The 17,751-nt window shown below is 42.9% G+C and overlaps 1 protein-coding gene across 2 annotated transcripts in view; it reads right to left on the bottom strand.

The window, feature by feature from the left end:
* orb2 (cytoplasmic polyadenylation element-binding protein orb2) overlaps window positions 1–17,751 on the bottom strand; it is a 425,677-nt gene that overhangs the window by 177,694 nt on the left and 230,232 nt on the right. For both annotated transcript variants that reach the window (XM_019049956.2, XM_019049957.2), the window contains exon 2: window positions 2,717–2,825. In XM_019049956.2, the coding sequence (XP_018905501.1) occupies window positions 2,717–2,825 (109 nt within the window). The remainder of the gene's footprint in view (window positions 1–2,716; window positions 2,826–17,751) is intronic.

Raw genomic sequence — 17,751 nt, 5'->3', positions numbered from 1 at the left:
AACCTCTTGGACCAATGCCGCATTGCATTGACTTCAGAGTGCAGTTTCTTATCGCCGGATTTAAGAGTCTTGAACTCTTGTTTTAAGCGGATTTTGCATTGCTTTAAGCGGATTTTGCATTGCTTCAAGCGGATTTTGCATTGAAACAAGAGTCCAGACTCTTAAATCCGGCGACAAGAAACTGCTCTCTTGAACCAAGAGGTTTTTTTTACCAGTGTGAACGTTACTATATACTGGTAACAGGTAACCATTCCTCTGGCAGAATCGACTTTGAATTTACGCTGTGTGAAATACAGCGTGAAGGAATGGTAAATTCTACCTGTCTTTTTTTTCAGTGCAGATGAGTGTTTCTACGGATGATCCAGAAACTGTAGATCATTAAATGGACGTATTTAAATAGAAAGGAACTAGATCCATTTTAACTTGAGCCCTATCATGCGGGTATTCTGATGGATCCCAAGGCTCATATCAGAATGGATAAAGTTCCTTTTGATTTAAATAAATCCATGTCCTGCAAAATATGGCGATCTGCTGCGAATATAATGGGTGTCCTTGACCACCTGTACTAGGTCTTTCACTTGGTTATTTTTGGTCGGATGAAGTCGGGAGATTAGCTGCGGGGACGAGTTGAGAATCGATCCGAAGGAATCGAAATTATACAGCCTCGAAGCCCCATCCCCCCCCCCCAGCTCCCCCCACAGGGGATGAGCGGGAGGTCGCGACCTTAAAAAGTGAGGCTCCCGTCAATTTGTTTTAATTATTCCGTTATATTTAGAAAGTACGGAAAATGTTACCTCAAATCGAAACTTTCCGTTGGGTTTCACGGAATCGATCGAATTTTTGCAATCAGGGTGTCTACTAAAACAGGCTGGTCAAAAATAGGTACTTTAACAGTACCTCCTCCAATAGAAAAATTTCGTTCTTTTTCAGTACCTCCATTTGACGAAATTCAGAAAATTTCGAAAATTTGAAATTGCGACAAAAAGACAAGAAATTAAAAAAATTCCGGACCTTCTTGCGGAATTTCCGCATTTTTTCAGTACTTCCGGACCGCCCTTAAAAAATCAGTACTATTTCCGGACTTTCCGGACTTGTGGACACCCTGGCCACTCTCGAATGTTCATACAGCGTTCTTCCTTCGCACGGCAGTACGGTGAACATGCTCATACAGGGCCGAATCGATTACACTTTAATTTATTCTCGAGTACACTCGGCACCGGGGCTGTAAAACAGAAATGAGTTATGTCTCTCCGAAACGGACGAGGGAGCATCCCGGGGGAAGCCCCTCGGACGAGGGGGGGGGGGACCGGGGGGCTGGGCGGACTACGGAAGTGTCAGATTGGAGGCGCGGCCGTCGGTGATACAGCGGAGCAGTGCGGGACGTATGCTCCGGCCCGGCAGGCGCTCCCTTGCATTCGGGGTCAATACGCGCTTGACAACTTACAAAGTAGCCCCCCTCCTCCCCCCCTTCGCCTCCCGGGAGTCCGATCCGCCGTGTTACGGAGGAACCCCCTAAGTGTATTTCTACTTGAGCCATGGTTAGCACGTCCGCTAGTGCGTCTCGCGGCTCAACCCGGGCTCCGCTTACGGCTCTTTTCCGTGGCACGGCGGCGATGGCCCGGTAAAGTTTTTCCAGGGCCAGACAAACATTCTGCGTTCGCCTCGGCGCGGCATAACAACAGCGAATAGACTCGAAAACACGGTGCTCTCCCTCGAAAAACATCGTCTGTTCGTAACAGTTTTGAGATGAGCCCGCTCGGAAAAACGTTCTGTTTTCCTTCCCTCCATTTGCGATTTATCGATGGATCTGTCATTCAAACCTATGGAAAAGGATCGATAAACAGGGTGTTCGCAGCGGATACCTTGATCATCGATTCTTTACCGTAGCTTCAAATAGAGGAATATCGATGCTTTGTCTGATTAATCGCCAGTGGCGTGGTGTGAATGATCAATTATCGATATTTCCTCATTTTTTGTTGTAGTAAAGAATCGATTATTTAGGTGTTCGCTGCGAACACCCTGTTTATCGATCCTTTTGAACCCAGAATGATCCTCGAATTGAACCCAGGACCTCAGTGTTGGCAGCGAACTGCCTTGACCTCTACACCACTGAGGCTGACACTACAATGGACCACTAGACAAGGTACGAATTTAAGCAATCTGATACATTTTGCTTAGCCAGAATTTCATGTAGAACACGATTCGCACAACGAAAATTACTGAAACAAACTCCTAACGAAGATATTAACGTTTTTATTTCACATTGGTTACGAGGAATTTGAACTGCCCGCTTACAAGAAACTCAAAGCTCGACGTGAGTCAAATCGCCCACTACAACGGTTTCAGCAAGCTTCTCAATCGAGCAATGTTCATTTCCCACCATGTGTTGTTCAAACTATTAGCAATTTGCTATAGCTAAGCCAAAGCGTCAAGATTGAGGTTGCCAGATTTTTATATCGCAGAGACTGTCATGATAACGTTTAGCGCGCGATGTGAATCACGTGGAGCATTGAGTTTTAATGAGCGGGTGGTTTAAATTCACGCATCAAGAATCATTAAATATCTTCGTAAGGAGTTAATTTCGGTAATTTTTGTTGTGCACATCGTGTTCTGCGTGAAATTTTTGTTACGAAACATGTATCAGAATGCTGGAAATCGTACCTTGTCTAGTGGTCCATTAAGTAAATAATTGATTAACATTGAAGTGATGATTTACCTTTAAGTTGCTGGTCTGGATTGTCATTTCCACGCATGATATCGTTCAAATATAATTCCAAATTCCGCATGTTTTCTAAGGGTCCACCGCCATTCCCGGTGTTCCGGTCCTGAAACAACGAAAAAAATTAAACTTAAATTTCAGCCTCAAAATGAATACACCACCACTGTAGTTGGGTGGATGATGACAGGTTCTAATAGAAGGTTCAATATACTCTCATTAAAAACCACCGTCCTTCTCTTTGATTAACAAAACTCGAGACAAGATCCATTGAGAAGGGAGCTCGACTCACCCGAAATTCGAGGATCATAGAAATTACTATCCAAGTGCGAGTCCCTCAAGCGGGTCGGAAGCAGATAAAGCAAGTTTCGGGAAAACAGTTCCACTACTCAATAAGCAGCTATTATTACCGTTGCTAAATCGCTCGAAAAAAGTCTGAAATTTGCGCGTCAGGCAGTTGGACGTATTTCTGTCGAACGGAACTATGTGCATTAAGACATGAGCGCGGAGACCCATAAGAATTCATGCATAGCAGGGCTCACGTCATAATGCACATAGTTCCGTTTGGCAGAAACACGTCCACTTGTAGTCCAGGATAACAACTTTTTTCAGTTTCGAAATCGCCGAATCATCAGCCATTAAATATGAAATGGGTGTACTTCCACCGAGCAGAACTATGTGCGGGTGGGAAATATGGGGAGTGCTCGTTAGTCTAGGGCCGTAAGAATGGATGGGAATTACAAAGCGACGTCAGTGACGTCAGCGTCGACGACGGAGACGACGATCCGATCCATCCGAGTCTTCAACTCATGATTCTGATTGAATCAAGAGTACTTTTTCTTGTCGATGTTTTTAAGAGTCTGGACTCTATATCCAATGTGTTTTTCTTCCAAAGTAGATAAGAGGCATGGAAACGATAAGGTCTTACTTTTGAACTCTTGAAAAAAAAAAGCATGCGTAGAATTTCGAAGTTTATAAGCACATTCTGCGGTAATTGTATAGCGGATTACATGCATAGCCGTGAGAATCGTTAAAATTTCGTGGAAAATGACATTTCACCTCTCGGTTGAATGTATTTCTGCCAAACGGAACTGTGTCCATTAAGATATGAGCCATGAGATTCATAAGAATATATGCATGACAGGGCTCACGTCATACTGCACATAGTTCCATTTGAGAGAAATACGTCCAGTTGGTTTCAGTAATTTTCGTTACTCGAATCGTGCTCCACGTGAAATTCTGATCGAGATACATTTATCAGAATGCTTGAATTTGTACCTTGTCTACAGGCCCATCGTGAAAAATTTACAGGGTGTCTACATAAACAGGCTGGCCAAGAATCAGTACTTCTACAGTACTTTTCCAGTATATTCCCAAGAATTTCAGTACCTCCTCAACAAAAAAATTCAGTATTTTTTCAGTACCTCTAATCTAATTGACGAAATTCGAAAAATTTCAAAAATTTGACAAATTTCAAAAAATTGACAAATTTCAAAAATTTGGATTTCTCGCTCAAATTGCGACAAAAATGACAAAAATTCTGGACCTGCTTGCTGAATTCCTCACTTTTACAGTACTTCCGTTCCGCCCTTAAAAAATCAGTACTATTTCCGGAAATTCCGGACTTGTAGACACGCTGATTTAATTTTTGGATTTGTAAAATTTGAATTCAAAATTGTGCGCCGGGAGTGACCCTTCTGTTTTTCGAAAAAAGCCGATAATCGTGCATCAGGGCTCGACAAAGTGTTTACAATAAGCGCGGCTGTGACTTTTTTAAGGCGCCGTTAATTTTCTTTGAAGTTCCGAGAGGTTCCCCCGAAAGCTGGGCGTCGAGAAGCTCTCGGGTCAGGAGTGGCCGAATTCAAGCGGGGAAACAAGGGATCCCCGCACTCGAGTGATTTTAATTTGCCGCCAACTTCACTTTTCGGGACGAGTCCGCCAGATCTCTCGAAGACAAAGGACGTATTCTGATCAAAAATAACTATATCCATTTTGAAATGAGCCTTGTCATGCACGTATTCTTATAGGTTCCGAGGCTCATGTCAGTATGGATACAGTTCTTTTTGATTTAAACGCGTTCAAAAGTGACTGGATCCCTGCCGCACTTGAAAAATCTTCGTCCAACGCAGCCGGCCTGTCCCTATCCCTGCTCGACCGTTTTCAACGAGGCTCGTGAGTTTTTCGGGTTCCTTTTGATGTCGCCGAAAAGAATTCGCAAATCTCTGCTATTAGGAAAGCAGCGGTGCGGAATCTTCCACGGTTCTACAATTCCACGCGCCCACGTCGGGATAGTGGAAAACTTCATGAAACTTTGTAAAATGGCTTTTCTTTTAAAAATTATGCAAAGGGCGTCTATATAGCATCAGGGTTGCCACAGAATTTAGAAAATGAAATTCCCTGACATCTGAGGACCACAAGTCCAAACATATGCGATTGAGAAGTATCACGATTTAAAACGCCTTCAAATGCTGTGATACTTCACCACATCACATGAGAGTCGATATAGTTATCTCCTCAGCGCCTTAAAGCGTTTTTAGCTCAATAAAGCCAGCCGGACGGAGATCAATGATATAATTGGTCTGGTATTAAAAATGAGTAAAGAAGTTTCTTGTTCCCTCATGTTTTCCTTATTTTCCCTGAGATTTTTCATTACCTGATCAAATCCCGGTAATTTCCGGTCCTAGACACCATGATTTTGATCGAAAACTTCGGAAAAAAAAAAAACAAAGATAAAGAGGATCAAATTTTGGACAAAGTTGCGAGAAACCATCTTTTCCAGGGTTGCGACAGAATTTAGAGAATGAAATTCCATGACATTTCCCTGATGTCCCTGACACATTTTGGTGAAATTCCCTGACAATTGAAGATGTGACGCATGGTTAAGAAGGCATATTTGCAAAAAGTTTTCAGGCAAAAGTTGTTGTTCGAAACCTCAAATCCATTCTAGAAAGCAAATGAAGGTGATTTAACAAATTTTCCCTGACATTTTCGTCATTTTCCCTGACATTTCCCGGTTTTTCCTGACTGTGGCAACCCTGTAGCATGATCGTTTCGATAATGATACGGCGTTTTTGCCTTAATAAAACAATTTGCCGAGAGAAAACGAGAGAGAGAAAAAACGTCTAGCAGAACTTTCAAAAGTCAAGTATTTTGAAGTAAATTTCAAACGAAATTTTGCGAAAAAGAAAATCAAAAAGAGCAGTGCATTAAAGTTGTAGAAAATTCGATATTAATCGGGGGAGGTATGACAACATTTAAGTGGCGATACGACGTTCTTTCCTCAGTACAGCAGCTTCCCGAGAGAAAACAAACTTCCAGAAAAACTTTGAAATTGTCCGATATTTTACTCCTTAATATAAATGCCCGTATTGCCCTATTGCCCGTATGGGGGACTGATGTCACAGGTTTAGCAATCCTGCGGACCCCAGCTGGTAACCCCTGCCTCATGGGGTAGTGGAGATGGTCACCGGCTTCAAGGCGTATGAACCACCCATTGGAAGGGCAGACAGGGCTCTCAGCTGTAGTGGAAGCAACCTGTCTAGGAGAGGAAACTCCGAAATCAAACCCCGGTCCTCCAGGTTGGGGGTTGAGTCATCGGGCTAACTCCCCGATACTCGGAAAAAGGAATACTGTTAAAAGACCCAATAACGATTGCCTCGGTACAAATGAAAATAAACGGATTTATCGGAAAAAATTACGTAAACGGATGATGGTTTTTGGAACATGGAACGTACAAGGAATTTCTACGAAAATGACGGAAGTGGTATCGGAGATAGGGAGTCGCGGATTTGATGTCACGGTATTAACAGAAACGAAGAAGAAAGGACAAGGCTCTGTAAGTGTAAAGGAATACGATTTGTTTTATAGTGGCGTGGAAAAAGATCAGCGAGCTCAACAGGGTGTTGCAATTCTTATTCGCAAGAGCCTACGGAAGTGCATCACTACATGGGAAGCTGTTAACCCCCGAATGATAAAGATGAATATGACAGTGTTTGGCCATAAAATCACCATTTTGGGAGTGTATGGAGTCAACGATGATTCCACTGTCGCAGTGAAGGACCAATTTTTCGAAGAATTGAACGAGGAAATTGGTAAGATTGGATCCAGGAGGGAAATCATTGTGTTGGGAGATCTCAAAGGTAGAATAGGACGTCAAATTAAAAGTAAGATCGTCGGCCCTTTCGGAGAGGCGGCACTAAATGATAACGGAGCCCGTATCATTGACGTATGTGAGCAAAGGGACATGAAGGTGCTCAATGGGTTCTACCAACACAAGGATATCCATAAATTTACTTGGGTTCAGTCTACTCGCGGATTGAAATCAATCATTGATTATGTGGTTGTCAGACAAGACACGGGAATGAAGATTCAGCAAGTTAGAGTGTGGAGAGGTCTTTCCTGCGGCAGTGATCATTATTTCCTCGGGGCGAAAATAGCTTTCCCAGTGAAAGGGAGCCAGGAGACCAGGCAAGCACAGGAAGAAGTTCACCAACAAAAAGATCGTGTCAAGCTTGTAAACTATAACATTGACAGCTTGCAGCATCCAAGTGTAAGGGCTTTATATGGAAAGCGCTTGGATGAGAAGTTGGGCGAATCAAGGGACGGTGATACCGAACAGCAGTATCAGTTCCTGAAGGATTGCATTCACTCGGCAGCAATGGAAGCTCTTGGTGTCGCTGATGATAGGAAAGTTAGCGAAAAACCTTACTGGTGGGACGAAGAAATTGAGAAGGAGATTCAGGAGAAACGGAAAAAATATCATCAGTTCCTTTCCTCTAAAAAAACAGAAGACAAAGAGGCGTATAAAAAAGCTCAGACGCAGGTACGAAGGCTCATAACCAAGAAAAAGAACGAATCTTGGGAGAGGAGCTGTAACAAAATAGACACGTACATAGGAGGAAGGAAAAGCACTGAGAGCTGGAAGTTGCTGAAAGGGCTGCGAAGGGACATGAAGCGTGACTTAATATCTCCGATATCCATTGATAAACTGGAGGGGTATTTTAAAAATTTACTGACAGAAAGGCGACCTGAATTTCAAGATGGAGGCGTAAGCTTGGAGTATACTAACGATAATCATAACTTGGAGATCCATATGGAGGACGTGGTAAAGGCCGTACGAGAGCTGAAGAACGATAAAGCTCCAGGTCCGGGTAATATCCCTGCTGAGTTGATCAAGTGTGGAACCTGCAAGCTGTTTCAACGGTTGAGATACCTGATGCAAGATTGCTTGGACGGTGGAAAGGTACCGACAGAATGGAAAGAGTCTTGGGTGTCACCTATATACAAGAAGAAGGGTAGAAAAGATGAGTGTGATAACTATAGAGGACTGTCGGTTGCAGGTACCCTGAGCAAAGTGTATGGAAAAATCTTGAAAGCAAAAATTGAAGAGGAGTGGAAAGAACATGAAGCGGAAGAGCAAGCAGGTTTCAGAGCCGGTCGGTCAACGATTGATCACTTATTTACCATCATCCACGTCATAGAGAAAAAGAAGGGAGTTGGCCAGGAATTACATCTAGTGTTTGTGGATCTCCAGAAAGCTTACGATAGTGTGCCATTGATGAAACTTTGGGAAGCCTTGAACAAAAGGGGTTTTAGTGGGGGACTAATTAGTGCTATTAAGGAATTTTATGGTGGGGCTTTCTCTAGGGTTAAATCGCATGGGGAGTTATCGTTGGGGTTTTTAATTACTAAAGGACTGAAACAAGGGTGTTGTTTGTCGCCAACCTTATTTAAAGTGTACCTGGAAGAAGTTTTAAAGGAATGGAAAAGATGCTGTTCGGGAATGGGCGTCCCGCTACGTGAAGATGGCACCCTTTATACTCTGTGCTTTGCTGATGATCAGGTGGTAATAGCTCAGGACAAAGAAGATGCGAATTACATGACGCGGAAGCTAGTGGAAGTATACCGAAAGTGGGGAATGGAAGTAAATGTGGTTAAGACGGAGAAGTTGGTTATCGGTGGTGATCAGCAAAGCATTGAACTGGAGGATGGCCGGAAGATCCTGGACTGTGAAGAGTATAAATATCTCGGAGTTCGGTTAACTAAGGACGGAAATTTGGATCGGGCCATTAAAGATCGGAATGTGCAAGGCAGGAAAGCTATCGCGATGCTAAATGGGGTTCTCTGGGACCAGAGTATCTCCAAGGAGACCAAAAGGAAAATTTACAACGTCATCGTGAAGAGTATCGTAACTTACGGGAGTGAGGTCTGGCAACTTAAGAAAAGAACTGAAGACATGCTTAGGGCAACCGAGATGGACTTTTGGCGAAGGTCTGCTGGGATATCGAGAAGAGAGCGTATCCGCAATGAAAGGGTACGCGAGATAATGGGTGTGGAAAAGGACATCGTGCACGATATCAGGTCCAAGCAGTTGGTCTGGTATGGACATGTGCGAAGGATGGCAGATGATCGGTTGCCCAAGCAGGTCTTCGATTGGGTTCCTCCCGGAAGGCGACGGCGTGGACGTCCTGTGAAAGGTTGGCGACAAGGGGTGGAGGAGGAGATCAGAAGGTGCCAATTGCCTGATGATCTCTGGGAGGATAGGGGGCAATGGCGATTGGGCGTCGCAGAGCGCGAGGCGGCGCTATAATCGCGACTTTATGTATGTATATAAAATCATAAGAATAACGCAAAACGCGAAATGCAAAACGCCTGAAGCGCGAGGCGATTTGGGGAACTTTTAAATTAAATTGTAAACGATCAAATAAAAGAGTGCCTTAAATCTGGAGAAAAATCTATATTTTTCAGGTGAGACACGACAACGTATACATGGCGATACGGTATTTGTGTCCTAATGCAGCAGAGATAAAGGAAACTTCCGGGAAAACTTAATCTGCCGACTACCGACATCGGCGTGGCGTCAATGCTCGATTATCGATACCTCCCCATTTGAAGATGTGGTAAAGAATCGATTATTAAAGTGTTCTTTGCGAACGCCCTGCTTCTCGATACTTTTCCGTAGGTTTGAATGGCAGATCAGTCGATATATCGCAAAGCTGCGGGCTTCCGAGAAGACTCCGAGACATTGATTCGGGCTCGTAACTCGGACTCCGACGGTGGAATCCATTTTGGAAAAGAATGTCCTCATCTCTTCTGCCGTGCTGAGGAAAAACGCCGTATGAGCAGTCGAATATTGCCAAGATTCCTACGGTAAAATACGAGTTCATTGGGAAAGCTGTACGTAGTTTTCTTCCAATTTTTCAGACGATTTTGTTCACAATTTTGTCTGAGACATCTGAAAATTTCAAGGAAAAATACGCATAACTTTCTTCCGACACACTGGAAAAAAAACTCATTGGATCTGGGGTCTAGACTCTTAAAAACATCGACGAGAAAAAGTACTCTTGATTCACTCAGAGTCTAGCTTAAATCAAGTTCCAAGCCTCTTAATTTAAGCAGATTTCGTTTTGATTCAAACAAAAATCCGATTGATTGATCAAGAGTATTTTTTCTTGTCAATATTTTCAAGAGTCTGGACTCTAGATCCAATGTGTTTTTTTTCCAGTGCATACATTTTCTAGTGGGGGGAAATTTTGCAACGTTCGAATGTTCTTACGGTGTTTTCCCTTAGGACGGAAGTCTAGGAAGGTATGTCCATGTCCTAGGAGCCACCGTCGGCGACGGCTCAACTTTGATCCAAAGTAAATAAACGTTAATGCCCATCGAGTTCCAAGCAAAATATTTATCCTCATTTCTCCCTTTTATTATTCCCCGTTCCTTTCGCTCTCTTATTTTTCTTCCCTACCAAGAATCCCGCCCCGTTACGTTTCCCGGACCCCCCCCCCCCTCCACCTCGTCCTGGGCACCTCTGAAATAATTCTGATCGTTCCGCGCAGGTCCTTCAAAAAACTATTCTTCCACTTCGAAGACGATTCGATGTATATTCTTTTTAATGAATATGTCACACGCAGAAGGTCAGACCAAGAATCAGGCATTTTGTCAAATGCTTAGATAAATAGTCGGAAACTCCAAAAAAAACTCGCCTTTTTCGTCGAAAGTCGTCGAACTGAGGGTTTGCCTTCAATGATGCGAGGGGGTAAAATGGACTGCAATTTGCAATTTGGAACTATAAATTCTGGCTCTACTGGAAAAACGCTTATGTGCATAAGGAAACTAATGGCACATACGTTGTTTTTAAAGCGGACTAGAATTTATAGTTCCAAATTGCAAAATGTAATCCAAATGAGCTCCGTCGAGTTCGAATTGTGATATCTGTGCTTACTAACTGAAAATGCAATGAACCATCGGACAAAATGCAAAGTCAAGCGTTAAGAGACTTTGATTCTCATCCAATTTTCACGTAGAACACGATTAGAACGACTAAAGTACTGAGAGTACTTTCCTAACGAATATACTGACGTGTTTCGATGTATTCATCAAACTTTCCGCTCAAAGAAAAAAACGCAATTTACTTGCGATAAATTGCACATTAAACGTTGACGTGACAGTCTTGGTAGGGAATTAAGACAATTTTTACAAAAATTGGGCTGTAATTCGTACGGGTTTATCAATAGTGGGATAGATTGGTAAATTTTTCGAGGATAATGCTGGAAATAACTTTAACTTCCGGTATTTAGGTGAACATCAGACTCAAACGGTGATATATCAGACCCGCTGTCCCGTATCGCGTTCACTCGGTTCGGCTAAGGCGCGAGCAAGCAACTATACAAGCTTCCCGGATGCCCTGGTTGCCGTCCAGCCTATTTGAACGCGTTTCTTCCGCCGTATTGCGCTCACTCGGTTCGGCGAAGGCGCGTGGGATATCCCCTCCATTTTGGCCTCACTTGAGAGCTTTTTTTGAGCTTGGGAGTTGATTTCAGAGAAAACCAGTGGCACACCATCGTGTTTCTCGCCAACTTTTGCATAAGAAGCAATAGTTAAATCGCAAATTCCTCACACATGCAACATCTCCATCGACTCGATCCACTGTGCGTCGCGACGTCGCCGTTGTAATCATAACGGGGAGCTGGGAATTTCGACGGCGCTTAATAAGACGTCGCCAAGGTGTCAACGCACACGAGGGGGTGTGAAGGGGTGACGGGGTCGTGGGGGGGGTGGGTCGGGGGCAGTGTAAGACGTCGCCGAGAACAAGCTGTTAGCGTAATGTGGAGATGCACGGGCCCCGGCGGTGGAGGGGGGCGGAGTGTAAACACGTTTACCATATCAACGGAGCCGTCGGAAGAGTAAATTAACGCGGGGGATTACGTCCTGTGACCTTGTCTTCGGGCCGGCTCTTAGTGCCCGGGCCCTGGCTCCCGGGTCGATCTAATAACGCGCGGCTCGAAGTTCCGAAACTTGTGCCGCGACAGACTCACATGCCTGCCTACACGAGCTTCCCATCCCATAGGGCTGATTATCGGAATTGATACAAAAGCGATAGACAAAAGATAATTGGACTATTTCTACCAAACAGACCTATGTGCTGCCGTGCTAAGGAAGAACGCCGTATGTGCCTTCAGACGTTGCCAAATTTTCTGCTACAAATCACGAGTTTTCAGAAAAATTGGTAAATATTTTTTCTCCAATTTTTAAGAGGATTTTGTTCGTAGTTTTATCTAAAACGTCTGAAAATTTCAAGGAATAATATGCATAACTTTCTTTGAAAATAAATTTTTTATTCGACGACTTTTAGCAACTCTCGAATGTTCATACGGCGTTCTTCCTTAGCACGGCAGTGTGGAGGTGAGAAATATGGGGTGTGCTCTAGAAAGCTGCATAGGAAGCAATGTAAAAGTGGGCGTGATTCCTTTTGATAAGAATTGGAAAAGCGGGATTTTACATTCTATCAAACAGACCTATGTGCCAACTGAATGCGGAACTCATGAGCCGCGGGCATGGCAAGAGAGCGTTGTGGACAGGGCTCATGAGTTAAAGACACGGATCCGCGGATCGGAGTCTCCATCGTCGCCGCTGACGTCACTGGCGCTTTATTATTCTCATTTATTCTCACGGCCAGAGAACTAACGAGCACACCCCATATTTCTCACCTCCACATAGGTCTGTTTGGTAGAAATACGTCCAATTGACAAAGAAGACGAACACGGAAAAAGCGATGTAGTGCTGCGCACTAACTGTTTAGATCAAGTGGAGCTAGCTAACATGGCAATAGTGCTGAGCCCTACGACATTACGATTCAGTAAAAAAAAAAAAAAATTTAAAAAGCGGGTAACAAGGCTAAAATTTCACATACACAAAACCAAAACGTTTTTCAAAATTTTTATTTTGATTTATCCAACTAAAAATGGTTGAATTTTCAGTCGAAAACGTTTTGGTTTTGTGTATGTGAAATTTTAGCCTTGTTACCCGCTTTTTAATTTTTTTTTTTTTTTTTTTTTTTTTTTTTTTTCCAATTGTATATCCTGTCCCGGGCTGCAGAGCATCTATCATATTTCATTAGGGTTCAGCTTCACAGACTGTAGGTCTCAGCATTACTGCCATATCAGCTGGCTCCATTTGATCTTAACTATTAGTGCTCAGCACTAAATTGTTTTTCCTGCGAAGGAAAATTGTAGCGATCCTACACCGGAAAAAATGGTTTTGTGGCGAGAGTCCATACGGCTTGGAAAGTCTGAGGTATGAACTGCTCGCACTTACAAGATCGTACAGGAAGCTAAAACGCCTTCAATATTTTATGTATGCAATGAGGACAAACGTGGGGCAAGAATAGTGGTATCCAGAAATCTATGGTAATTTGACACGGCTCAGGGTGGTGACGCGATAGTGAGTCCATCATTTCCCCCCTATGTCTATAACAACCACACGTTTCCGGCAATAGAATCGCTTCATTTGTCTATCATTTTGTCCATCAAATTCAATGATCAGCTCACTGATATCAGTAGAAAATTCAATGGATAAAGGATTCAATGGAGTTAAGATCAACAACAAATTTACCAATCGTTCCGACGTAGTGCAACCTATTATATTTATCAGTCACCCGTCGTACAGTGTAGCGAGCAGTGGCGTGGCGTGCTTTGCGATGTATCGATGTTATGCCATTTAAACCTATGGAAAAGGATCGATAAACAGTGTGTTCGCAGCGAACACCTGAATAATCGATTTTTACCATAGGTTTAAATGGCATAACAATCGATACATCGCAATTCACGCCACGCCACTGGCAGCGAGCCATTGAGAGGAGGCGAGCGAGGATCAGAATCGAAAGAGAAGGATTACATGAGCCTTGAGATGCATAAGAAGGTATGCATGACAGGGCTCATGCCGAAATAGATATAGTCCTTTTTGGCTTAAATACTTTAATTTGTAAGTCGAAAAAAGTAGGAATCTTGAACACGATGTCATATTTTTGACCTCCATAATTTAACGCACTCATCCATTACAGACCCGGTCACAGATCATGGTTTTTATAAAATTCACTTATTAAAAATTGAACAGATTGTTTTCCCAAATCACGTAAGCGGCAATCTCTTTTTTGGTAGCAGGAGGGGTGGTTTTTCTTCGTTTTCACTGGCTCAATCCTGTTTGATTTTAAAATAACCTTCTGAAAATGCACACATTTTTTGGAATTCGAAGATTGTCAACAACGCAAATGAAACCGTTTTTCTCGTTTTTCGACTATTCGCAATGGACCACTAGACAAGGTACGAATTTCAGCATTCTGATACATGTTTCGTGACTAAAATTTCACGTAGAACACGATGCGCACATAGAAAATTACCGAAATTATTAACTCCTTGCGAAGATATTCAATAATTCTTGATGCGTGAATTCAAACCACCCGCTCATGAAAACTCAATGCTATACGTGATTCACATCGCGCGGTAAACGTTATCATGACAGTCTCTGCGATGTAAAAATCTGGCAACCTCAGTCTTGAGGCTTTGGCTCAGCTGTAGCAAATTGCTTATAGTTTGAACAACACATGGTGGAAAATGAACATTGCTCGATTGAGAGGCTTGCAGAAACCGTTGTAGTGGTGCGCGATTTGACTCGCGTAGAGCTTTGAGTTTCTTGTGAGCGGGCAGTTCAAATTCCTCGTAACCAATGTGAAATAAAAACGTTAATGTCCTCGTTAGGAGTTGGTTTCCGTAATTTCCGTTGTGTGAATCGTGTTCTGCGTGAAATTCTGGTTAAGTAACATGTATCGGATTGCTTAAATTCGTACCTTGTCTAGTGGTCCATTTTGTTGCTCACGTGATTTTGAAAATAATCGGTACAATCACGGATGGACACTGAAAAAAAATTCTCGGCGTTTTTACCAAGGTCCGTTGGTACCTTTACTATCTCACTTTTTTTACCAATTATTGGTAATATTACCAAGACAGACTGGTAAGCTTACCTAAAACCCGGTATTTTTACTGCTTTTTTCAAGTAAGAATACCATTTTTATTGGTAATCAATGCCCGGTAACTTTGCCATTTTATCTGGGTAATTCTACCACAGTCGATAAAAAATATTGGCGTTTTTATTAAGGTCCGGTAAAATTACCGAGAAAGTTCAATAATTTTACCGAGATTTCTCGGTAAAATTACCAATTCCATAGATGTTAATTTTACCAAGAAAAACTGGGATCAAATAGAACCCTGGTTTATTGGTAATTTTACCCCTTTTCTTAGTAAATAAACCGAGATTTGTTTTTTCAGTGGAGCTTTTTTAAAATTCTCTCTTCAACCGCGGCCCCGTATTCGATGAAGGTTTATTCCTGGATTGCACCTTAAAGGGTGTCCCCGCGAGTGGTTCCGAGGGGATGAATCGGGTGATCCGACGGCGTGGGCGTCGCGACGCCTGTCAGCGTCCAATGACGCGACCTTTGGTCGGCCGTCGGTAACCTGACCTGTCGCAATACGTCTTGCTATTAAGTTACCGCTGTTACGTTCTCGTCTCCGCCGCGCGGTGGACCGAGTCAATAGGAAAACTTGGACAAAAATTAGAAACCCTAAACGCTTGTAACTCCGTTTATACAAAACTTTGAGGTTCTCAAAGTGGTACCATTGGTTCCCTCGTGAAATTTTCTTCCCGAAGCACCCCTTGAAATTCAAAATTTGACAAATTAAACATCAAAATGTGCAGTTTTAGTAAAAAAATTCATGTCCGATCTCTCTGATCGACTCGATCCACTGTGCGCCGTGTCGGGCGCCGTCGACGGAAGGGGTTGAGGGGGTGTCGAAGACGCATACCCCTGTCTGGGGTCGCCCCTTCACCCCCTGGTCGCAAGACGGTGTCTGACCGTCCGGTTATTTTCAGGTCGTTGTCGTTTCGACGGCGTGGCGTGTTCTGCAATATATCGATTGATCTGTTATTTAAACCTATGGAAAAGGATCGAAAATGAGGGTGCTCGCAACGAACACCTTAATCATCGATTCTTTACCGTAGCTTTAAACGGAAAAATATCGATAATCGATCACCCACACCTCGCCACTGGGCGTGAAAGAGAGGGGTGATTGATATATCGATTGATGTGCCATTTAAACCTATGGAAAAGGATAGAAAATGAGGGTGCTCGCAACGAATAAATTAATAATCGATTCTTTAGCATAGCTTCAAACGGAAAAATATCGATAATCGATCACCCACACCTCGCCACTGGGCGTGAAAGAGAGGGGTGATTGATATATCGATTGATCTGTCATTTAAACCTATGAAAAAGGATCGAACAACATGGTGCTCGCAACGAATACATTAATAATCGATTCTTTGCCACAGCTTCAAATAGAGAAATATCGATGATCGATCGTCCCCGCCTCGCTGTGTCGTTGTGCACGCACGGAAACAGATCCGCTGCAATCTCTGGCAAAAGGAAGGGTTGTTCCTTTATGACAAAAGGCTTAAAATTACGATGCGCTTATTGGAAAAGTTGGAAATACATTCTTAACTTCACAATCTGCGTAAGAAAAGTGCTTTGTTCTAGCTCCTCGGCTCAAAAACGATACCACGGCAAAAGTGAGCATTTCTTAAGAGGAGTCGTTTCATCCACTCCTTAAGTAGTGATGTAACGATCTCCACAAATCTCCTTTGTAATCACCATGTGCACAATGATGGCCCAAGTGTGAAACCACGTACCTCCGTTTGCGACAACTCCATTTCCTTCGGAAAAAACTCCCTCACAAGAAACGTGAGGGGAAAAGAATTTTAAGGATTGTAGAAAGTCATCTTTATGATTTTTAAGGATCGTAAGTAATTATCAGTCAAACAATACTCACGAATCAGTCACGAATTAATGCTGGTCTGAAAATGATGCGGCGCGGCGGAAGAAACGCCTTCAAATAGGCTGGACGGCAACCAAGGCATCCGGAAAGCTGGTATAGTTGCTTGCATGCGCCTTTTATAGCCGAACCGAGTGAACGCGATACGGGACAGCGGGTCTGACATATCACAGTTTGAGCCTGATGTTCACCTAAATCCCGGAAGTTAAAGTTATTTCCAACATTTTCCTCGAAAAATGTACCACTCTATCCAACTATTGATAAACCCGTACAAATTATAGCCTAATTTTTGTGAAAATTGTCATAATTCCCTAATAAGACTGTCACGTCAACGTTTAATGTGCAATTTAACTCAAGTAAATTGCGTTTGTTTCTTTGAGCGGAAAGTTTGATGAATATTTGAATAATTATGAATATTCAAAAGTGAACATTTCTTAAGAGAAGTCGTTTCATCCACTCCTTGTGCACTAGGATGCTGCATAATATTCAACATGACTGGCGATTCCGCGCGAAAATCGTGAGGAAGCACCATGGTCTTCATCGACAGAAGGAAAATGGATTTATAAACACATCGCTTGATTAAATAATCAAAATCTACAAGAAAATACAACCACTTAACTGGCTAAGGGGTTCAACAGAGCCTTGAGTGGTTATTGGAAGCTTCCCTCTCTTCTTCGGCTTTCGAATTACCTATTCGTCCATTTTTGACGTATTATTTTACCAGTCTTACACTACTGCGCAGAGACCTTTTCCTACAAGTCTCAATGTACATGTAACTGGTTTGTTTAACGGTGTCCAAATATGCTGAAAATTTATATTACACACGAATATGCAGCAAATTCCAACAACGGTTTCTCAAGAGGGAATATTTTACTT

This window comes from Bemisia tabaci, chromosome 10, assembly GCF_918797505.1.
Source record: "Bemisia tabaci chromosome 10, PGI_BMITA_v3".
Taxonomy (NCBI): Eukaryota; Metazoa; Arthropoda; class Insecta; order Hemiptera; family Aleyrodidae; genus Bemisia; species Bemisia tabaci.
This window is presented reverse-complemented; position numbering and strand designations above follow the sequence as displayed.